At 37.3% G+C, this 24,618-nt stretch overlaps 1 protein-coding gene across 1 annotated transcript; it reads right to left on the bottom strand.

The window, feature by feature from the left end:
* Positions 1-11,593: 11,593 nt before the first annotated feature.
* Positions 11,594-18,402, bottom strand: LOC125261669 (gastrula zinc finger protein XlCGF7.1-like). The gene is made up of 3 exons (XM_048180227.1): positions 18,213-18,402; positions 13,763-14,476; positions 11,594-11,700 (listed from the first exon to the last, which is right to left on the bottom strand). Exons 1-3 carry the CDS (start codon positions 18,322-18,324, stop codon positions 11,594-11,596), a joined length of 933 nt encoding a protein of 310 aa, XP_048036184.1. The 5' UTR covers positions 18,325-18,402.
* Positions 18,403-24,618: the final 6,216 nt, after the last annotated feature.

Genomic DNA, 24,618 nt, shown 5'->3' with positions numbered 1-24,618 from the left:
ATTAATTACTCCCCGTCATAATGTTCAAATTCTGCGTATATTTAAATCTGCTTCAGTCACAGGAAACAATTGCTGCATGTTGAGCAGTCTTCGAATCTTTTATCTAGTCTCTAAAGCCGAGGACAAACTTAACGATAGTAAAAGGCCAATTATGCATGTAAATTGATACTTATGACTGATCATGCTCAAACACGTCCAGTCAGAGTCAGCTGCGTTAGTCTGTGATTACAGTCAGTGTTCAAATTCCATGTGTGAGTATATAAATCTGCTTCAGTCGCAGGAAACAATCGCTGTATGTTGAGCTCAGTCTTAGAATGTTTTAGTTAGTCATTAAATGTTTGCCTGGCTTAAATGTGTGCACAGCTTAACTGATGATAAATGAGAATCTTTACAAAAAGGCCAATTTAATTCTCAATTGTTGGAAAAAGTAGCTATTCAATGGATTAGTCCACTTTAAAATAAATGATTGAGTAAATTATCAAGAAAATTTTATTTTACCCTCAAGATGGCAACACCAAGCCTTTATCACGTCCAGGGCCAGGACCGATTCGCTGCAGATGCCAACCGGACTACGTCTGCAAAGCAGCCACCTTCAAATTAGATGAAGGAAAAAGAAAAAGCTTGTGTTTTACAATTAAAACAACTATTGCGCTCAGTGACCTACGGTGACGCACCAAATTTTAAATGGGGTGACGTATTTTCTAAAAAAAAAAAAAAAAAAAAAAATTGTCACGGTCAGCAACAAATGTGGCCGCCAAAACTTATATTTTGCCAAATCATCCTGTAAATTCAGTGCATCTCCAAACAGAGCAGGACGAAAAGGCTGCCAGAGAGGCCCTATGTCCTCAATCACAACAATCCCGCACTACCTGACTGACTGACTGGCGAATCTGCAGTTTTTTTAATTCACCTGTAATAATCTGACTCATTTGATTGGTCATGAGCTCAAAAGAAACATGTGTGATTGGTTATAATGCTCAACGGTGGAAAAAAAAAAAGTATAAAACATAATCTTGCTCGCCACGTGAGCATTTACTTATTCATTTATTTTCACATTTTTACTTTAATAGTGACTTTAATAGATTTATTTTTTGATTGTGTAGGGGTCATTAATCCTTAATCCTGGTCCAGGGTTATGCAAAAATACATCAAGCTGTATTTTAAAATACAAAATACCTTAATTTTAAGTGTATGAAAATAAACTACTGTATTTTTTATTTTAAAAATACTAAAAACACTTTTACAATGGAGCATGAAATTTCTTCACAAACCTTCCATCAATTGGCCTATTTTGTCTATCTCTTCACCATGACTCAGATGATTAAGTGAACAATGTTTGATATAACATATTTTCTCTGCCAGTCATGCCATAAATCTGAAAAATGGGGAGTAACTCATAATTGTATCCTAATTTAGTTATTTGGTGTTTGGTAAGGAAGGGCCTTCTTTGCATCAGTGACAAACACGTCTTTCATAAGAAGACAACTGATGACACCTGTTCATAGCAACTAGTTTCTAGCTAATTAATCATTTGATTGTTAATCATAACAATCAAATGATTAATTAGATAAAATATAATAATATATTATGATTATAGATTAAATATAATAATATATTATGTGTCAGGCAGTCATTCATGCAATGGTATGCAAAACCATGATCCTAGTAAACAGCTTCTTCAATTAGGGTACAATATTCAGCAATCAAATATTTATTAGGCCTAATCAATTATTGGACACTTATTTGGAAGTTAAATTTAGAACATTTTAGCAATTATTAAAAGATCAATATGTTTTGATTTTAAATGTAGTCAGAAATGTAATCAGTAACAGAACTTGTCAAGGTGTAGTAAGAACATTTATTTCAACATTATAGCAGATTATGGAAAGCTGGCAGCCTGCACGTTTCTGGATCAATTTTCTGTTCTCATCTCAAGTCTGGGCAAACTGAATAAGCACGAATCAGATGCCACATTTTTATGATGTCATCATGTAGGCTTCTTACAAATTATTTTACAGTATTATAAAACTATAAAAACACAAAACACTAAAGTATTTTAAAGACTGCGTGAACCGGAAGTTGCAAACGACTTTTCTCCAGTGTTGTGACTTATTTCCAAGTGAATATTGAATAGAGGGCCGAGTTTTACTTTGTCAAAATTGTATCTATCTATTACTAAACCTTAAACTTTCAAACTTCAAACTCTTAAAACTACCTCAAACATTCAAACTTTCTGGAAGTTTTAACTTTCTTAAAGTTTTGTCTCAACAAACTTTTTTATCTAACATTTTTTATCTTTTATCAAACTCCACTATCAGGTACATGTTTTTTGGTGTTTTTTTTGTTTAAGCTGCAACAACCTAGAGCCCCATAATGTTTTCAGTGTCCTGAAAGGTCACTCTGTTGAACCATTCACCCTTTTGGTCACACTTATCGGCAGCCATAATAGCCAGAGTATAGCTTTGTGCCCCGGACAAAAGCCTTCGCTGGAGCATCGCAGACTATGCAGAGAACATTTATGCTGTTTTTTACCTTTGCATTGAATCCCGCTAGACAGGAGGACTTCGAGGTCTGCTACAAAATCCTCTAAAAAATGCCGATCATTTGGCCGGTTGTTTCCACAAGTTAATGTTGTAGGGAAAACTTTTGATGGAGAATATTCCATTCCAGATTTCTGTATGGTTGCTAGATGTCTTGGTGTTTTCAGCAAAGTACGTGCAGTGGATGGAAGGTCAGTGTGGCCTGTGTTGCTGAAGGACAGATGGTCAACGGCATTATTTTTGACTTGGGATTTGGATGCCCAGGTTGTCAGATCTGTTGCCAGTGATGATTTGTCTTCTTCCATGTCAGTCAGGTCTTCCTGGACAGTCGTGTCATTATCATCAAGGTCCATGTCTTCCACGAAGTTATCATCCCAGTCACTTTCTTCCCGTGCACATGATGTTCCAGTGGACAGGTGGTCTTCTGCAGAACTTAATGCATCATCAGAGTCAGTCTGACACACTGGGACTTGTTCTGGATGATTTACTTATGTGTTTTTTTTCCCTGTTTTTTTAAAAACACGTTTGGCAGCTCTCCAAGATCTCAGATATTGCCTTTCTTTCTCTCTCTTTTCCTCACTCATTGTGTAATGTCTAAAATTACAAAATAATACAATCATGTGTTCCTAATGGTAACCTGAATCCCTTACAATAAATACACATACTGTGGCGTCCTGGCCTTAAAAGTGAGTTAAAAGTGAAATATGGTTACCATCAGTATCAATCAGAGTGAAGACCTTGACCTGCATTTATTCATCCTGATGGAGGTTTTATTTAATATGCTAATACTATATGTACACTATATGAAATTAATTCAATTTAATGTTTGATTGGTTTGTAATCAATTAGTGGGGAAAAATAAGCCATGTATTCCTTGTGCTATTCTGCTAATCAAAGTTCTCTTCAGTTTGCAGAGAAGATTTTACAGGACGAGGCTATAAATCTTGCCACTTCCCAGAAGGCAGTGGACAAGTTGAGGCTGGACATAGCCACTTCCCTCCTGAGAGAATCTGGTCTGTTTCCTTTTGGCTCAACATTGTCAATCAATTCATGTTGTTGGTTTTATGCATTTTATAGCATAAATATGCAACTATACGCCAGTGAATTAGTACTGTGCCATATAAATTGCATTAGTCTGAAAGTTGAGCATATTTGTTGAATACTGTTTGTCTTAACAGATGATCTAAGCAGCCTGTGCTTTTATTGTGGGATGCCGGAGCAGAGTGAAGCACAATGGGTAAATTGTTTACATTGCTAAATGTAAAAAAAATTAAATGGATCATTCCCCTGGTATTCCTCTTGAATTTCTAAGGGTTGCCATAGTAATTATAAAAATGTTCTGTATCATCAGCATCTACTAATAAAGGCATGATTAATATTGTACTCATAGTGTTGAAATGTATGATTACTTTCAATTATACAACATGTGATTTAGAAAATTCAAGTTGTTATCAGAACAGTCAGTTAACCGTCATTAACACATCCCTGTTTTCTCAGGTTTGCTGTGATGGCTGCCACAGATGGTAGCACCACGATTGTGTGCAGAGGCCTCCTTTGGATAAGGAGTACTTGTGTCCTGTTTGTAAATAATTTTGTCGTCTGCCCTGGCTCTCTAATCCTCCTCAGTCTCCAGTTCATGTTTTGTAGTTTGTAGTCCTTTGTATTTTTCTTTTTGAATATATCCTGATTGTTCCCAGGTGTATTTTGTTTGTCAATCACCCCTTGTATATAAATACCCGTTTTGCCACACGTTTTGTAGTCATTTGTGTATTTTCTGGATTACTTCCTGGTTGTTCCCAGGTGTGTTTTGTTTGCCAATCACACCTACAGCTAGCAGCATTGTAGCTACATTAGAATTACAATCAATAAATCAGTTCATTCTGTGAACACTCAGTATTGATTATTCTAAGAGAATGTTGTTGTTTTTTTAATTATTAAAGATTCTTGTAATACTGATATGTTGCACAGGTATCAGTATATCATATACACAATACTTTGTATAGGTTAGTGTATATTAACCATTGGCTCTTGTCATAAAATATGGATAAAAGAAATATAATCCAAAAGACACTACACAAAACAGTCATAAACATAAACACAATGCCCTGGAATGCATGTTAATTTCTAGATCAGTTCATCTATAAATTAATTCAGGAAAGTCTGTTTGAGGGCTATGGGTCTCTTTGTCTCTGCTATTCCACGTGGCCATATAATTTTGGACAATAAAGTAAATTGTCAGGAAATGTTTATTTGAAAGTGAACTAATCCTTTAAAGAAATTTTCTTCAGCCAAGCATTTTCATAATGCATCTCATATCTATGTACTTCAGTTATATCAGATCAAATGCACATGACTATCCTTGGTTAATGTTATGAACAGCAGTAATATGACTGATGCAAATTAAGTGGGGTGAATTTCATGGATGTGACATTTTCCTAGTAGGAGATATGAGGTGGTGCATTGCAGGTTATAGGATTAAATAGTTGGTTCCATTACATTGGTTCAATTTAAGTGTGAATACATTTTATTTTTCATTTTACATAAATGCAAGACACAAATGTGTTATATTATGCGTATACATTGTTACAATATATCAACATGACACACAAGTGCGAGTTACACACACACATATGTGTATATAAATATATATGAAATATATATACATGCATATACAGTGTATATAGGTGATTACCCTTTCACCAATTTAAAGTCCGCAGTTTTTCCTCTTTGTTGCCATCTCTGTTCACAAACTGCAATTGCAGTTATTCATGGAATTATCATTTTTTACGTGGGCTGTGCATTGACGACTCAGCGCGGATGAATCTAATGTTTTGAGGAGAATGTGAGGCTGTCAGTCACCGCACCGGTGTGGAAACTCTCCCTCTGAATCACTAATTCTACTTTTTGGAAGTATGACCAACATGAACGAGCAAGAATTTTCACCAAAATGCAAAAAAAAAAAAAAAAAAAGCTGCAAAATCTTGCTGATTAAATCTCATTGCTTAGTTCATATCACGTCAAACTAGGGCTGGGCGAATCGCAAGCTCTTTCTATTAAGGCGCTCCATTTGAAACAGGTGTCGATTTCGGTAATCAGGGAACCGGCTTGACGAAATGCGCGTGACAATCGCATCGATATATCGCCCAGCCCTACCACCGAATGTTACTTTTTTCTTGAATTGCTAATGTTAAAAACACCAGCATTGCGTGACTACATTTAATGTATATTAGGGCTACCTGTAGATTTCCATTTCTGTGCAGTCTAATCTCTAAACGTCATACCAAATTTTTTTTTTCCTTTGTCTGTTTGAAATACAAACTTTCAAACAGTTACTTGTCTAATGATACAGGTATCTGTAATCAGATGCATATTTAAAACTAGAATATAATCTAATTTCAGTCACATACATGTGTTTCATTACCATTGTGCACCATTCAAGACTCTGTTCTTTTGCAGGACACAAAGCTTTGACCCAGAGATATCTGATGATGATGATGTGGGCAGTGGTAGAGGGAGAGGAAGAGGCCTGGTTTCAGAAGATGATGCAAGGAGAGCGGCAGACCTGTCACAGCAGAGGTTAACAGAGATACAGGTTTGTTTGTTTTTTTATAGTACACTTTAAAAAATTATTACGCCATCTGTCTGACATCATAGTGATGCATTTTTAGTCTGCAGTGAATGACCTAGACTTCAGCCAACAGGGAGAGATCCTTCAAGACGTTTTAGTACAGCATCCTGCTATAATGTTTGATGTTTTAGCCCAAAAACAATTCCTTCAGCATCATCACTACACTGGTGTACCTGCAACAACTGCAGAGAAATGCCCACAGACCTGGAAAGAAAATGTTGTGGCCAGTGACCAGAGAGGTGTATAAGCAGGACAGCTACCTTTGAACTTCTGTGTCTCAATCCATCAGTTTTGAGGTTGGTCAGGGACACACGTAATGATATTCCGGCCTTGGAGGACTCTGCTGAACCAGGCACTGACAATCGAGAGTCTCGCTATGCTGCGTACAGGCAGTATGTAGTTTGGCAGTATGGTGCTTTAGGTGGGGGCCATAGAGTGGTCATACCAAGTTGTTGTGTTTGGAGTATTAGAGAGAAATATTCTGATCCTCAAGGCCAATACACAGGATTTATACCAAATAGGCTGTAGCACCTTTTTTTTTTTGACCTCAATATAAATACATTATAATGTTGCACTATTACAATTCAAATTTGAATTTCTACTTTAAAAATTCAATGCACTACCTCATTTTACATAGTAATGCAAGATATATATTTGATTCTAAATTTTGCTACTGTTCTAATAGTTTTTTTGACCTAATACTGTTTTGTTGCAATATCATTTGTTAAGTATCATTTTGTGCAGTTTAATTCTTTAAATTCCTTTCCATTTTTTGTCTGTAAACAAGTATTTTTTTTGAGTATTCTCTTTTTTACAAGATTATAGTATAACTATATAGTGCCTAATGTATGCTTGTTTACAGGTTTCACACAGCTACAAAAAAAGAAATAAAGTGTGTCCTTATCAAATCTTTTTATTAAACTGAAAAAATAAGACTGATATAAGGAGAGAAACAGGTCTGTAGCTATTTTAAAATTAATATTTAAAGCATTGATATACCTGTTTTTTCTTTCAACATATTTTTTTGATTTTCATTCATGTTTGTTTCGTTCTGTACAGTAGTAAAGAGGAAAGGATGATCGCATTCACTCACAATCTGTGACAAGTGTTCAAGATGAAAACTGAGAAGAACACTTTAACTTTGTTTTCATAATATAAATAAATGCATATCTATTCCTATTTGCTTATCCTGTAAGAATGAATAAAAATGAAATTGTGGACGAAATCAGAAGCTATTAAATGTCTTATTAAAATATAAAAATCCACATAACATGTAATTATTGATTATGATGGATTTTTTTTATGATCCTATCCATCAAAATGACAGCGAAACACAAATCTAACACAAACCTCTGATATATATATATATATATTATATATTATATGTATATGTATGCATTCAACCAAACCCCACCCCACCCCCCCCCCCCCCTTCGGACCCCACCACCGCAACACCAGCGGTTGTTGGTGATTTACCACCGCGGTAGTAAAATTTGCCACTGTCACAGCCCTAGTTGTATTCTCTCCAAACGCTCTCGCTGTAATTTCATGCGTCACACCAATAGGTCTGTGCAGTAACGATGCATCTCGAACAAGCCTGCTATGTTGCTGTCTGTGAGTTTGGACTTGAAGACTAGTTTATAGAAAAAAAGCAGTGTCATAATATCATATTTTTTTGTGCTAGGTTTAGTAAAATAGCCCAAATACAGACAATATAACTCAACTAATCCATTTACAGTCAATCTCCTGGCTCTTGCTTTAATGGAACTCGACAAAACTCGGCTTTCTTCTTGTTCTTTTGTTTTCAGATGTCACATGGTAATTAAACAGCATGAAGTAGTTCCATGGCATTCCTACCCTGGTTCTTCATGTGTTTCCAGTTCATTAACTTTGGATTTTTTTTTTTTTAAATGTTCTTTGCAGCTTTTGGCTGCCTCTTTCTGGACATTTTCTCATTGTTTTTCCCAAGACTTGTGTAACGGAGGCCAGCTAGTAGTTGCTGTGCGAGTAAACCTCACTCCTCTGATCTCAAGAGATGCTCTAGCGACTGACGCTAGAGGTTGCAGCCTTTAGCCTCCTTGTTAGAGCGTCCGACTCCCACGCCCGAGACCCGCGCAGAGCGGGGTGAGAAGGACCTGGGTCGGAGGGGTTACACTTGTCACTACACAGCTTTTTGTAATGTGTGTTCTTGTAATGTGTTGTAATGTATTCTTTCATATATACTTTAATTAAAGTTCTGAGATTGTTTAACTTTTTGTGTAGCTTTGTGAATAGAGACTTTAAGTGGTTTATATGAACTTTGAGTTGAGTTCAAAAATGATCAAAACTAAATGCATTTACTTTGTCCAATTTTATTTGGAGTGTATGTTTACAGGGAAGTAGTTGCTGACTTAGTGTTTATACTAGATTATCAGGTGTTATTTTACTGTAAAGAAAAGTTCAGTACAGTAAGTGTCTGTACATTTAAATCAGTACTTTAACTTTTTGTTGTCTAAGACTTTCATGTTGAAACTTCAGAGAAAAAATATCAGTAACATAATACAAGATGTTTAATCATACGAGATGATGCATATGAGACAAAGTTGCTTGAAGGAGAGAGAGAGAGTGTGTGCGTGTGTTTCTAAAAAATGAGCTGGCCCAGATCTGGTGTAATACTGGGCCAGATCCAGAAAAGAGCTGGACCAGATCTGGCCCACACTTGGGCCAAATCCCCATATAGGAATCCGCATCTGGTCCGGAGATGGCCCAGTGCTGGTCCGGATGTGTAAAAACAGATCTGTGCCGGTATTGGCCCGTTGTGCCAAAAGACACCGGCCCAAGTCCGTTGCGCGGATCTGGACCAGAACTTATGAATGGTCTGGGCCAGATGATTTTTGCTATCTGGGAACTTCACCCAATTAAAAAGAAGACCTGTTAGAGCACATGACAGAAACACACTGGGCCAAGACTTACAAGGACAGCTCCCACAAGCAACAAAATGCCTAAGGATGTAATGGAGTCTGGCTGTAAGGATGAGGCTCAAAACCATATCGTGGGAAGCTCGTCAGAGAAGCCAGCAGCACAGTAATGAAATAATAAGTCTTCAGATAATGCTCAAGAAGAAAAAAGACAGTCCTGATGAGGTCCTCCAGAAAATAATAACCCAAAAGGTGTTCTAAGTTTTTCACACAGGGGAATCTAAATACATCAGGAGCGATGCCAGGAAGACACTGTTTATCTAGATGTGACTGGCAGCATCATACGGAAAGAGAGGGGCTTTCCTCCTTTCTATGTACAAACCTGATTCCAAAAAAGTTGTGACACTGTACAAATTGTGAATAAAAACAGAATGCAATGTTTCAAATTTCAATATTTTATTCAGAATACAACATAGATGACATATCAAATGTTTAAACTGAGAAAATGTATAATTTTAAGGGAAAAATAAGTTGATTTTAAATTTCATGGCATCAACACATCTCAAAAAAGTTGGAACAAGGCCATGTTTACCACTGTGTGGCATCCCCTCTTTTTATAACAGTCTGCAATCGTCTGGAGACTGAGGAGACAAGTTGCTCAAGTTTAGGAATAGGAAGGTTGTCCCATTCTTGTCTAATACAGGCTTCTAGTTGCTCAACTGTCTTAGGTCTTCTTTGTCGCATCTTCCTCTTTATGACGCACCAAATGTTTTCTATGGGTGAAAGATCTGGACTGCAGGCTGGCCATTTCAGTACCCGGATCCTTCTTCTACGCAGCCATGATGTTGTAATTGATGCAGTATGTGGTCTGGCATTGTCATGTTGGAAAATGCAAGGTCTTCCCTGAAAGAGACGACGTCTGGATGGGAGCATATGTTGTTCTAGAACTTGGATATACCTTTCAGCATTGATGGTGCCTTTCCAGATGTGTAAGCTGCCCATGCCACACGCACTCATGCATTCCCATACCATCAGAGATGCAGGCTTCTGAACTGAGCGCTGATGACAACTTTGTCCTTGACCTCTTTAGTCCGGATGACATGGCATTCTAGTTTTCCAAAAAGAACTTCAAATTTTGATTCATCTGACCACAGAACAGTTTTCCACTTTGCCACAGTCCATTAAAGTCACCAATATTCTACTGGACAATTGTGCAGTCATGAGGGGAAAGAAGACTGGACTTGAGACACAAGCTAGGAAGGAGAACCCTTACCTCCTAGATATATCTAGAGTCACTGTCCATATGGTTTCCAATGCTGCCAAGGTGCTCATGAGCCCATTCACTTTGGAAGTTGAAGATTTCTGCTCTGATGTATATTATGATATTAAGAAGTCACCAAAACAGAAGGAGATTTTTCAGAGTCTGCTCCATCTCCCTCCCAAGAGCATGATCAGACCAATCGGCAACAGATTTCTTCAGATGCTGGAGGTGTGCAACAGGCTGAATGAACTCCTGGATGTACTGATGGTGCACTACTATTATGTGTTGGATCCAAGTGAAGAACATAAATACAGGTAATACAAATCATGTAATCTAAACCAGTTTATGTTAAGTATTTTTAATGTACTGCTGTACTGTTAATCTGTAGTGAGTGCTTTGCTTGTGAGCTGTAATGCTGTATGTAGTAATGTGCTGCCTTTTAATCCACAATTTAGAGAGGTTAGGTTTTATTTAGCAAGGAGCAAATCAGCAGTGAAACAATATCCTTATGTGTGTGTTTTCAAGTGCTTGATAGAAATGATGGTTCAAGAAATGACCAGAATAAAAGTTCTTCAACAAGTACAGGCCACAGCATCCAGAACTTAAACGCAAGGCTCGGATCTCTGTGCTCTTCACAGGGTTCGAAAGTCTGAAGGTCATGGTGGACTTGTTCAGAGGAATCTTATATGAGTAGGCAAACTCATGGCAACTTAATATAAATGTAGAGATTTACAGCTTTCAAACCTTAATATTATAAAGTGATGATTATACTTTTTGTGCACCAAAAAAAAAAAAAAAAACCTTTATTCAACAATATTTAGTGATGGACGATTTCAAAACACTGCTTCATGAATCTTTTGTTTCGAATCAGTGGTTCGGAGCAGCAAATCCACATGATTTCAGTAAACAAGGCTTCGTTATGTCATAATTGTTTGACTTTGGCAGTTTGATACGCACTCCGAAGCACTGATTCGAAACAAAAGATTCGTAAAGCATCAAAGCTTCTTGAAGCAGTGTTTTGAAACAGTCTCGGCTGAAATTGTTGTATTCGCGGCAGGTCCTTATATTCTGTATAGATCTTTCTGCCAAGTTCATTTTGTAATAGGTGGGCCCCCAGTTAGCAAGCACTTTTGGGCCGTTTCACGTTTAAATGCGCCAACATCAACTTATTGTCAGAGTCTGTGAAAAGATAATGGGCCAGAGCTGTGTAGACTGTACAGCCAACAGACAAATTTTTATATTTGGGCCAGTCTCGACTGAAAGCTCGTTATCTGTTTTCAGCCAGAGTGTGTTTTATCACAGGCGGGCCACTACTGGAATTAAGGTATTCAGTCACCTGAAAATTAGTTTTAGCGGTTAAATCCTGAGAATAACCTAAGAGAACAACCAAAGAAGCACAGACATAGAACACACTCATTATACAGAATAATGAATATTAATATATGAGCACAGAGAAAATGACAACAAATTCACAAGCACAAGGGAGAATAATATTTAAAGGTGCCCTAAAACCCCTTTTCAAAAGATGTAATATAAGTCTAAGGTGTCTCCTGAATGTGTCTGTGAAGTTTCAGCTCAAAATACCCCATAGATTTTTTTTTTATTAATTTTTTTAACTGCCTATTTTGGGGCATCATTATAAATGAGCCGATTTATGCTGTGCGGCCCCTTTAAATCTGGTGCTCCACGCCCCAAAAGCTCGCGCTTGCCTTAAACAACATAAAAAGAACGCTGGCTCCGTGGGCGTGGCCGCATTAGCAGATAATGAGATGAATCACGGACTTCTGACATGGCTCTCTTTTCATACAGATTACATAAACAGAATATTTGTTTTCGATTTGACTGTTTTGACGATTTAAAACCTGACATTTCAACTTTTCTTTAGACAAGTCTAATTTTTTTGTGATTAGTATTCACTAAGTTACAGTTCATTTTCTGAGAACTATCAGATTGGATTTCGTTCAGAGGGAGAAGACAGATCACACATCATGTTTGTTTTCTTTATTTTGCTCTGTGTACACAAATAAAAGAAGATATTCCACAGATTAAAATGGTGTATGACTCTTAATTGTATGTGGAACACTGGCAGAGTATTTTGAGTCGCTTTCACACTGGTAAGAAAAAAAAAACGAGGCGGTATCGCCGCGATACCTCAGACCTCAGAGTGTTAAATAAAATTAATGAGTACCTTTAGTGTTTTCAATGATGTGCAGTCTATGTATATCTGTTCACAGCTCAAAAAAAAAATGTGTTCTTGGGTTTCATGACCCTTTAAGTACTTATTAAAATCAGATACTCTAAGATCTTTACTTAAGTTGTAGTAGAATTGGTGACTTGAAACTTGTAAAAGAGTCATTTTCGCTGCAAGGTATCTGTACTTTTATTCAAGTATGGTTTTCAGGTACTCTTTACACCTCTGCTTTTTCCACAGTGACGACTTATAAAACAGTTCTCTTTCGAGTGAATCTTCATGTGGCCTGACCACATTGTAAAAGGCTTCTCTCCAGTGTGAATTTTCATGTGGGAATAAAGGGTCAATTTATGTCTGAAACTCTTTCTACACTGATGGCTTCTCTCCAGTGTGAATATTCATGTGTTCCCTAAGGCTTTGTTCTTGTGTGAAGCCATTCCCACACAGTGCAGGTGTAGGGCTTTTCTCCAGTGTGAGTGCTAATGTAGCCCTTAAGGTTACCTTTAAATCTGAAACTCTTTCCACATTGCTGGCAGGTGAAAGGTTTCTTTCCAGTATGAATTCTCATGTGGACTATAAGGTTTCCTGTCTCATTGAAATTCTTCACACACTCTTGGCAGGTTTAAGGTTTTTCTCCAGTGTGAACTCGCATGTGGATTATAAGTTTTCATTTTTGCCTGAAACTCTTTCCACACTGTTTACAGGTGAATGAGCTCTCTCCAGTGTGAACACTCATGTGGGCTGTAAGATTTCCTTTTACACTGAAACTCTGTCCACACTCTTGGCAGATCTAAGGCTTTTCTCAAGTGTGAGTTCTCATGTGTCTCTTAAGGTTACCTTTAAATCTGAAACTCTGTCCACACTGTTGGCAGGTGAAAGGTTTCTCTCCAGTGTGAATTCTCATGTGGACTATAAGGCTTGCCTTTTGACTGAAACACTGTCCACATTGTTGGCAGGTGTAAGGCTTTTCTCCAGTGTGAATTCTCATGTGGTCTGTAAGGCTTCTTTTATGTGTGAAACTCTTTCCACATTGTTGGCAGGTGTAAGGTTTTTCTCCAGTGTGAATTCTCATGTGGACGTTAAGGCTTATTTTATGTGTGAAACTCTTTCCACATTGTTGGCAGGTGTAAGGCTTTTCTCCAGTGTGAATTCTCATGTGGACGTTAAGGCTTATTTTATGTGTGAAACTCTTTCCACATTGTTGGCAGGTGAAAGGTTTCTCTCCAGTGTGAATTCTCATGTGGCCTTTAAGGCTTCTTTCATGTGTGAAACTCTTTCCACATTGTTGGCAGGTGTATGGCTTTTCTCCAGTGTGAATTCTCATGTGTTCATTAAGGTTTCCCTTTTGACTGAAACTCTGTCCGCACTGGTTACAGGTGAATGGACTCTCTCCAGTGTGAATTCTCATGTGGGCTGTAAGGCTTCCCTTTTGACTGAAACTCTGTCCACATTGTTGGCAGGTGTAAGGCTTTTCTCCAGTGTGAATTCTCATGTGGGCTATAAGGTTTCCTTTTACAGTGAATCTCTGTCCACATTGCTGGCAGGTAAAAGGTTTCTCTCCAGTGTGAATTCTCATGTGTACTTGAAGGTTTACTTTCACAGCGAAACTCTTTCCACACTGTTGGCACGTGAAAGGCTTTTCTTCACTATGGATTCTCAAGTGGACTAGAAGGTTTTCTTTAAGTGTGAAACTCTTTCCACACTGTTGGCAAGTGATGGGGCTCTCTCTAGCATGAACTTTCAAGTGAACGTGAAGGTTTCTGTGTTGATCAAAACTCTGTCCACACTGTTGGCAAATGAAATAACTGTTATTTCCAGTCTTTTGAGCTCTTTTTTGTAAGGAGGTCCTTTTAGCCTGTATTGATCTTTTCCCAGTCTTGAAATCAGGTTTTTCATATTGTTTTTTCTCTTCTTCCATTTCATTAATTTCATGACTCACCTCTTTCAGTACCGTTAGGTCTAGGGCAAAAACAGACATAAAACAATTTAGACATTTAATACATCAAAACCAACAACATGTATGATATATACACTATCCTATCCTATGTATCAGGGATGGGCAACTTTGGTCCTGGAGGACCACTGTTTTGCAGAGTAAAGTTTCATCCCAAATCAACCTACCTATCTGTAATTTTCAAGCAGTCCTGAAGGCAATTTTGCTGGTGTGTTTGATCAGAGATGGAGCTAAACTCTTCAGAATAGTGTCCCTCCAGGACCAGAGTTGCTCATCCTGTCTATAGATCTTATACTCAAAACACCAGTGGTTTTCAAACCTGGACCAGAGGGACTCGCCACTGCACATTTTATATGTCTCCTTTATTTATCACATTTGGTCAAGATCACCATCTTGTTAGAAGAGAGCTGACACTGAATTTGCAGCTTTAACCGCAAACTAATGTTCATCAAGCGGGATAGAACTGGATCCATTATAGACCTAAATGTACTGAAATTAATTCACTCAAAAGCTCCTCTGTACTCCGGTGTGGTTACTGATCTCAGTACATTCGTACTGCACCCAAGCATAATCCAACCGTGCCTCTTCATGTGGGCCAAGGCATGGTACGGATTACAATTACACTAGTAAAATGAACCAGACTTAAGGCCTGTACACACCGGGACGAATAACGTGTGTGCGATTATCGCCAGCTTTATTTCCTCGTGACTAAACAAAGGTCACCAATGTGAGTGTGCACACCGACACGAAAAACGCCAGGCGTAAAAGCATCATTTTTTAAAAAAATCCTCTGATTAATTTTTTTTGTTTGTTTGTTTGACACGTCGCGTTATAAAACTGGCAACCAATGAGAGTGGTGCTAATTTGTTCATGTGCCTGGAGATGCTGAAATTATAGTAAAACACGACTTGGTGGCTCTCAAGCACAAAACGGTCTTGCTGAGCACACATTGATACCAAGACGACAAAGAGAAAGTAAGTAGACGAAGAAGACCCCTACAAACCATCCCTGGGTCTAAAACGGCTCCTTAGCTTCCTAGGTCATGTATCAGTATACCATTTAAATGAATGTGGCCGACTCCCTGATCAGTGCCCTGACTACTGAACAAGGGAGCTGATTGAGACGCATGTCATGGGTGCTGTTTGTTTTGTTTTGTTTTATCTTTTATATTCGAGAAATATAGTTGAGAATGTCTATTTCATAAATATGTTTATTTGCACTACCGTTCACCTGCACTACTGTCATTGTGACTTATTTGGAGTACCATTTCAGACTACCATCTCTCATGTCATATATATGCCATTTTAAATCTGCATTTTTATCTTTAACTTTATTAATATCATACATATGTTTATTTGCACTACCGTTAAGCACCAGCGCCACATACTGTCAGGGAGTGAATTTGCACATTCACTCAGCACATCACCAGTGAAAATCGCTTGGGTATGAACACAAAAAACGCCTCGAAAAAGGTGCGATATTCGTCGCGGTGTGCACAGGCCTTTAGGGGGTTCAAAAGTGCTCGGCACAGTTCGGATCGCCTAGTATGAATACACCCTTAATTTCTGTTTTATGACACATTTTAATAAAAAATCCATCTTGGATTTCCCTCCATCTTGTCAACTCAGATGTCTATCACTATTTACATTGAACGAGTGCCCAATACTGGCAGAATCTGTCTAGCTACTCTCTAAGTTCATGATTGTTTAATCTATATGGAGCTGACTTGCAGTCAGATGCAACTTATGTTCCAGAAAATACTGTAAAGTCTTGAATGTTTAAAGGCTTGAATATGCATGTTGCCACTTTTAACCTTTTCTAAATAAAAGGAAGAACAGTGAGCAGATCTTTTTTGTATTATTCGATTATTTTTTTTGATCTTGCACCTGGCAAAGACGCTTTGAATGTGTTTGACTATATGACTCTCTCACGCCACATAAAATTCACACATCAGGCGTTGTTATAGGAAACATGATTAAAGTCGCTGCAGAAACAAGGTTGTGCCGGACAAACAGAACATGACAATATAACAGAGACAATGTTTTGAGACCAGTGAAGACAACAGCACAGAATAAAGCCGTCCATACCTACTGCCACGCGGCTGCACAATGTCATGATGTAAATAAGACAACATCTGTACTGCAAACCCTTCTTGTTGCTTTTTTGGCTTATGCCTACCAATGGAATCCAATGAAACCAATGCAGATATTCCAGAAAATGAAAGAGTGGCATGAACGCACAAATCGGATCTGAACAGCTGCGATACACAGTGTGGACGTCAAAAACTTTGGATTCGAGTTTGGACTGAACATTGTTTTTGAACTTATTTCAGTTTATTTCTGAACTTTAACAAAACATGTAAATGATAACCATGTTAATTTTGTCACAATAATCATGATATGTAATTTTCACACCATTTCACCTCGAGCATCAATCTGCTCATTGATTTCTAACCTGCACCTGTACCACAAATGACAAGGTGAATATTTTTCACAGATTTCATCAAATATTATTAGTTCACTCGGTTCTACTTGAAAATGTTTTACACATTTCCCCTGCTGACTTTCCTCCATATGACACACATGAAATGATTATTGATGTAAAATGTTTCAATTAATTTTTATTGCTTGATTTAATGTTCAATTACTGCTTTTTATTAGCCTGGGTGCCAGCCCGAACCCCGCCCACAACATTGTTTGAACGGGAAGTTCGGTCTGGACTCGATCCATTGTGGAGTAATTATGCTCGGCTCCCAGAAGGCCGAGCCAATCAAATTGCCAGGGCGGGCTTTAATCGATGATGGACAGACTATCTGCGGTTACGTAACCACCCACGTCATCAAAGAGCGCTTGGGTTGAATTGGTTTTCACCAACGATGACTGCAGCTGGAGAAGTAAGATGTTTTGAATCCGCTATCACGTCTGTAATAAAAGAAATCGACAGCGCATTCATTTTAAAAGACGAACAAAGAACCGCAATCAAGGCATTTGTCGATGGGAAAGATGTGTTTGCCGTCCTTCCAACGGCATTCGGCAAAAGTTTAATTTATCAGCTGGCTCCGATGGTCGCTAAGAAGATAGGACGCAATGAAAACCCTGTGGTCATTGTGGTTTCTCCTTTGGTCGTTTTACTTTACCAAGTAAAAGAAGCAACCGAATTATTGTCGAGATCTAATCCTAAACAGAGAACCTGTTCGTATATACATGCACCTTTTGTGTTTCTCTCAAAAATGTTATTCGTGCTTGTAAGTACTCCGCGAATTCTTAATTATTTTATTTTTACAACAGCGGCAAAGATCGTTTACACTCATCACTTTCCTACTTCTTCCAGTTCCAGCGTGCATGCGTGCAGTTAGTTGAACTCTGTTGACAACTATGCATCACTCAACATACGTCACTTACTGCGTTGCTCTGATTGGTTGTAGGTCTATCCAATTGAGTGCAGAGTTTTTTTTTTACTGGTTCGGATAGGCCCGCCCCATAATTAAAGTGCAATGGAGCAGTATCAGACTCACATTCTGCCTAGAATATGAGTATGACGAAGTCAGGCTAGCTTTTTATGTTCAGTATGTTAAATATTCTACAGCACTTTTGAGCATGAACAGAAAAAAATACTTTCTTTGTTCTTTATCCAGAAGAAGATATTGGGTTTAATGTTGCACAAAATATTCTCTATTTCTGTAGAGCTGGACATTTTAGTAATGATCAAATAACTGAGTTCAGCTGTGAGAATAAAACCAACCTGTTTGTTCCTCAGTTTCTTCATGTTTCACTCTGAATGTTTCTTCAATCTTCATGTCTTCACTCTCCTCTTTAATCTTATTTTCTTCAGTTTCCTCTTTAATAAACTCCATCTTTAAGAAGGGAATAATTAACTGAGTTAATGGTCTTAAATAAACTTGTTCAAACAACAACAAAAAACACTCACTAACGCTGCAAATTAATAAACGTAATATTTAGGCATGTATGACTGATGAAAACATGTTTTGATAGTTTGTTAGTGTTTGTTGTTCTCGTTCATGTTCACTGTTTGAGCAGCATGAGTCATGATTTACTGAATCATTTCTCAAAGTGTTTGATTCAATTGACTCGGAGTTGAAAAGTTCAGTTTCTCCATCATTACTCTCCAGAGACTGAACTCGTGTTCATGATAAACTGATTTATGATTTAAAGATAGAGAAATGAGACGCAGGTTTACTGTTTCTCATCAGTGGATAGCCTATGAGTTTTACTCACACAAATATCCTTCACTACAGTTAGATAAATAAATCAAAATTAAATTGTAAATAAACTAATATTTCACAAAGCTTGTAAAAAAAATCCATAAATCATTTAACTGTCTTCATCGATTTAAACAGCATAAATTCTTAAAACAAACCTTTATTCAGTACTCACAACAGATACAGGAGCGCGGCGCAGTCTTATGACGTCATGTGTTCACTCCAAAATAAAAGTCCTGTTCAGACGCTGCATTGTCTACAATCACAAAAGTGCATAGAAATCTAACAATTTTTATCAGATAATCTTTCTAGTAAAACTCAAAGTGACAAACATGATACAAACACAAATGTTAAAAATGTTGTTTGAGTTCATAAAGCAGAGTTCATTCATGTGTCTGAATTGAAACATTTCATCTCAGTGTGTTTCACCAATATAAAAATGTGAACAAGTTCATTTGATCCTAAACATGGGTATAAAATGTGTAAAGTTATCCTTCAAGAATCAGTTTAAGTAAAAGATGCATCAAAATTAAATGCAATTCATTCAATACCAAAAGTATTGCTAAAAGTTTCAGTCTAATTAAAAATGTATATTTCACATATTTGTTATTAAATCAATAGCAAGAAAAGTCTTTGTTGTTAAAGAATTAGTCCACTTTTAAATAAACTTTTCCTGATAATTTACTCACCCCATGTCATCCAAGATGTTCATGTCTTTCTTTTGTCAGTCGAAAAGAAATTAAGGTTTTTGATGAAAACATTCCAGGATTATTCTCCTTATAGTGAATTTCAATGGCCTCCAGATGGTTGAAGGTCAAAATTACAGTTTCAGTGCAGCTTCAAAGGGCTTTAATTGATACCAGATGAGGAAAAAACTTTGCCACTGAATTGAAAGACTTGATTGACATCGAGGAGGAAGATATAGAGAATGTGAAGCTGCCATCTCACCGTGTTCAGTTCTAGTTTGGTTTGTTTGGTAATGTCATTTAATAAACCCACTGTCTTTCCTTCAAAATAATCACATACTTGTGTGTCGGTGTCTGTCCCCTGAATGTCGACCCTCGATCTCCCTCGTGGCCATATGGGAAAGTGAATATTTACAGAGACAACATTAAAACTAGTTACATTTACACACTTCCAACAAATAAATGCATCGACTTCTGTCAGCTTGTTGAGCACATTTATTTTATATGGACATGAAGGGATGGATTCTGGAATCCACTGCCACTTCTATATATATCTTTTAAGTTATTAATCAACATTTATATTTCTGTTAAATTATTTGAATGAATCCTTCAATGTATGTTAAAGCATCTACTTTCCTCTGTACCTCTCACTGAGAGAAAATAACATGTTATCAGTATGTTTTGGGAAAGTTTCCTGCTCAGAGCAGAGCTCAGATCATCTTCAGCCTTGAAGAAGCTGTGAATCATGTGTATCTGTGTATGTGCGCTAAGTGTTCTTTGTACTGGACAACTGGCACTCTGATTGAGACCAGCAGACGCCATGTCATGACCCCAAAAGGACATCCAGTACCTAAATCCAGGGTCCCCCTCGTCATCACCGCGACGAAGGGAGATATGCTTCATACTATCTGTCCACGTGTGGAAAATTTCTAATCTTGTCTATTTTTCTTAGCCAATCAGAATCATCCAACCTGAAGTAATGACGTAGTTAGTGGACTCTGTTAGAGTATAATTGTTGTGGAAATGTGAATGTACGCAGAGCGGCCTACGAACTCCTTGTGAGACATGAAGCTGGCTTCTGCGGATGAAACTGCAAACTATTCTTCGTTAAATTTTTCTTCAATTTATTAATTATTTTAAACTTTGACTCTGGGTCTTCATTCGACATATCTGGTTTCAAGGGTCCTAAACTGTTTATCCCCAACAAACATTTTCTACCATATGATGGCTGAAGCAGCAGCATGTGACTGTTGTGAACGGAATATTACAAAGCTGAAGTGAAAACATCAAATTATCATTCAATGGGATAAAATATCTTCTCCCTGCAAACAATACCATGAAGAATGTGAATATTTAACTAAGTTTAAAACAAAAGGTAAGCAGCTATCCATATTCCTTTCAGTATCAGCAGACGCAAAACGCTTATGCATTTACCAATTAAAATAAAAATCACCTGTTACTGAAGTTTCAATCTCTTGATGGTGCACTGGTGGAAGAAGTTCACCTGAAAAACCATCAATTTAAGTTCACTTATTGAGTAACTTCAGCACTATTAGGATTATGATGATCAATGGATTCCTACCCCATATTCGCATCATGTCCCGTTCCTCCGCCGTCGTGGTCGGTGAGGCCGCCACCTGAGGTGGTTGAACGTAGGGTGGGGCCTCGGGCTGGGAGAAGTCGGGGACCAGGGTCACCGACCTCTCCAGCGACCTCACCGTCTCTGACCGCGACGACTCCTTAAACATTATAAAAACAACATTTCAGTATTCTTTGAACGGACAGCTATTTCATACATTAATGTAAAAGTTTTAGTTTTAAGACTGACTTACCGACATGCCCCTGTGGCCTCTCTCCAGGTGACTCTCGGGGTATTTCACCAGCTTGCCGCAGAGTGGGCAGACCAGATTTGCCAGCCTCACTCTGTGGCGGCCAAGCTGGGACAAGAGGCCTCTTTGTTGTTCATTGGCCACTTTGTGGACCGTCCTCAGATGTTTACTGATGTTGACGATCCACGCGGGGCACATCGGGCACTCGACTGCTATATGAAAAGATGATTTTAATAGGAGAAAAATTAACAAAACATGTTCGAACGCACAGCGTATGACACAAAATGATTTATTACTGTGTAATCAACGATTCATAACACTTTGTGATGGCACTAAGATCACAGAATAGATCAACTTACTGGAGCTGTATATTTTCGGCATGATCTGTAAAGGGAATAAAATTTATTTTTTATTAAAAATAAATAAATTATTGTAATTTTATAAGATTAATAAATTACTGTATATGTGTAGTTGTTTTTTGGGAAAAGCAGGCAACAAATATAACATCTAGAGACTGCAAGCTTTGATATATAGTTTGACAATATTACTTCAGGTTTAGACTAAGATATGACGTTTTAAACGTTTTTTACTTGTTTTATTGCAGTGACCTTCCGGGGCCTTAGGTTTTGATTCAAAAGTCACTGCTATGAAAACCAAAAACCATAAATGAAAATTGCATTGTTTAACCTTGCACTCTTCAATGTATATTCTATATATATTTACCCCCTGAAAATGTTCTGAATGTTCTGAGGTTTTTTCTTTTTCTTTAATTTGCTTAACTTTTTCTGGCTAAGAATTATTGTAGAGGTCTATTTGAGTCATTCTTTGTTAATGTTTCCAAACTTTTTTTTTTTTTTTACAGAAAAGTGAGAATTCTCCAGAGCCAAAACAGCTTGACGTACAGTCCGAAGTCCTCCAAACACAGGTTGTTTTTAGTTGTATAACTCAAAACTCCATTTAAATATTGAAATACACATGTGTACACACCTCTCAAACTGGTGACTTTCCATGTTGTGTTCTGTCTTGCATACAGTTTTTCCCTCTCTTTCCTTTTTTTTTTTTTTTCAGGATGTTTGGGAGAAGGCTGACAGCGTAGTCTGTAGTTCATCAGATGGTGACATTGAATCAAACTGTGCCACGACTGAAAAGGTTAATTATACACTTCTATTACTGTAAATGTAACCATTCAAATCATTACACTGACAAATTTAAGTAAAAAATACTCTTGACATGTTGGGTCTAAGTTAATCCATTGCTGATTAACTGTTATATGTCAGGAATATAACACTTAATTTTCACTTTTTCATGTTTCTGTCCCATGAAGAGTTATTTGCTAAAAATATAAAAGGACAGCAATCATTATAGAGACTTGGTCAAAAGTAAAAATAATAATAAAAAAAATTTATTTGGAGTCACAAATTATTTAGGTCTATTTTAGGATTCTCAGATTAACTATATTTAATGCATAACAAAATGCTTACTAATTTTCTAAATTGATTAAAAATTGTCACACTTAAAATTAGGTTGTAGTTTGTGAACACAATTGTAAGCTAATGAACAGGGAAGTAAGCTTAATCAGGGTTCCCACTCTTTCATGAACACCAGATTCAAGGACTTTCAAGGACTTTTTCAAGCACTGTTTATTTTATATCAAGCACCTATCAAATTCACATTACATATGGAGCGTCATGAAAGACCTCTACTGTACTTAACATTTTAGTCATCTTATTGCATTTGCATCCGTTTTAACCCGGAAGAGGAACAAAACCATTTGTACATTAATTTTGGAAATAAATTAAAAGTGCTTGCAGATTTCTTATCCCTAATGTTAACAATTAATCCATACTAGTTTTGGTTTTCATTTTTTATGAATCATTACTTGAGTAAAATCATAATATAGAGAGAATATTATAAAAAAAAAACATTTTGCAATTGAGTGAAAAAAAAAAGGATTATATGGATCGTAATTGTGGCTTAAAGTCAGAATATATACAATATATTATAGTTCACAAGTTCACATATCCATATAATTAAAAATGAAGTAAAGTTATGCGCATTTGGTGTGCTGTCCGGGGAGAGGGCTTCAAGCTCAAAATTTTGGCCCAAACCCAGAGTACTCCACCCGATATGGTAAAAGTAGATAGAACTATGAGTGAGGAGATGGGGTGGAGGAGGGATGCTGATAAACTCTCAGATGAACAGAGGTGAATTTATACCCCTTGACAATGGTTGAGTTGATTAACTGAATGCTCTCCACTTGTGCTAATTAGGTTCATTATCTGAACATGCTCCTCCCAAACTTTGTTAATAAAACATCATATATAAGCTTGTAATTTTGAGAAAAGAAAGTCAGAATTGAGAAATATAAATGAGCACCTCTGAGAAAAAAAATCAGAATTGCAATTTATATATCACAATTCTTATGAGTTTCTTGTTAAAGCTACTGTATTAAAGAAAATGAAAAAAGGGGAAATTCAATCATTATTTACTCAACATTTCATGTTTAAAACCTGAATACATTTCTTCTGTTTACATACAAGTTTTTATTTTTTATTTTTTTTTAAGAAAGTTGGTAACCAAACATTTGCTAGTACCCACTGACATCCATAGTATTTTCTTTCATACTATGGAACTCACTGGGGACCAGCTGTTGGTTACCAACGTTCTTCAATATGTTCTTTAGTGTTCAGAACAAGACAAATTAATACAGGTTTGGATCTAGTTTAGAGTGACAGAATTTTAATTTTTGGTTGAACTATCCCTTTAAGGACAAGTCACATCATTTGTTGTCTGTCCCTTTAAGGCTCTTGCGCGGATTTTATATATTGACACTAGGGATGCACCGATCCGCCTTTTTCGATTACGATACCTGGGATTCAGTATCGGCCGATACCGATCCGATATTCAAGTAAAGTAAGAAAAGTGCTAAATTACCTAAGAAACTGTTGCATGTCCAAAAGCATTTGCCATTTGTTCGAAGGAATGAGAAACTGCTACTATGATGTGCACAAATGACTAAATGTTGTGGAGGATGAACTAACTGTTGTGCAAATGTAAATAGTGATGTGACAAATGCACCAAAGTGACTGAGAAAAACTGTAATATGAACGGCTCCCATACAGAGCGGCACAAAGCGCTTATGCGCATCCCGTGTGCAGAATGACGCGCTTGAAGTATCATGGAGTCACAGAGCGCAGCGGCAGCGCTTCGCAGTGAAAAGTTCAAAGCACAAAGTGAAGATATATTGATGCGTACTGTACTACCGGTATCGTTGTCTACAGATTAAGTATAATAGAAACGTTGATTCATCTTGACTGTCGTAACCGAACACGACATGCAGTCTGAATGCTGAATGGAGAGTGACTGACAGCTGCAGCGGAGGGAGGCATTTACAAGAACTTTAATTTAAACAC

The sequence above is a fragment of the Megalobrama amblycephala genome, unplaced genomic scaffold (assembly GCF_018812025.1).
Source record: "Megalobrama amblycephala isolate DHTTF-2021 unplaced genomic scaffold, ASM1881202v1 scaffold457, whole genome shotgun sequence".
NCBI lineage: Eukaryota > Metazoa > Chordata > Actinopteri > Cypriniformes > Xenocyprididae > Megalobrama > Megalobrama amblycephala.
This window is presented reverse-complemented; position numbering and strand designations above follow the sequence as displayed.

Bases quoted from the DNA above. Each gene is read 5' to 3' on its own strand.
- LOC125261669 (XM_048180227.1), bottom strand. From the start codon at position 18,324: ATGGAGTTTATTAAAGAGGAAACTGAAGAAAATAAGATTAAAGAGGAG. The intron at 14,477-18,212 runs GTTGGTTTTATT...TTTTTGCCCTAG, and splicing joins AGAAACTGAGGAACAAACAG to ACCTAACGGTACTGAAAGAG. The intron at 11,701-13,762 runs GCCACATGAGAA...TTGTTCTCTTAG, and splicing joins ACATGAAAGAAGCCTTAAAG to GTTATTCTCAGGATTTAACC.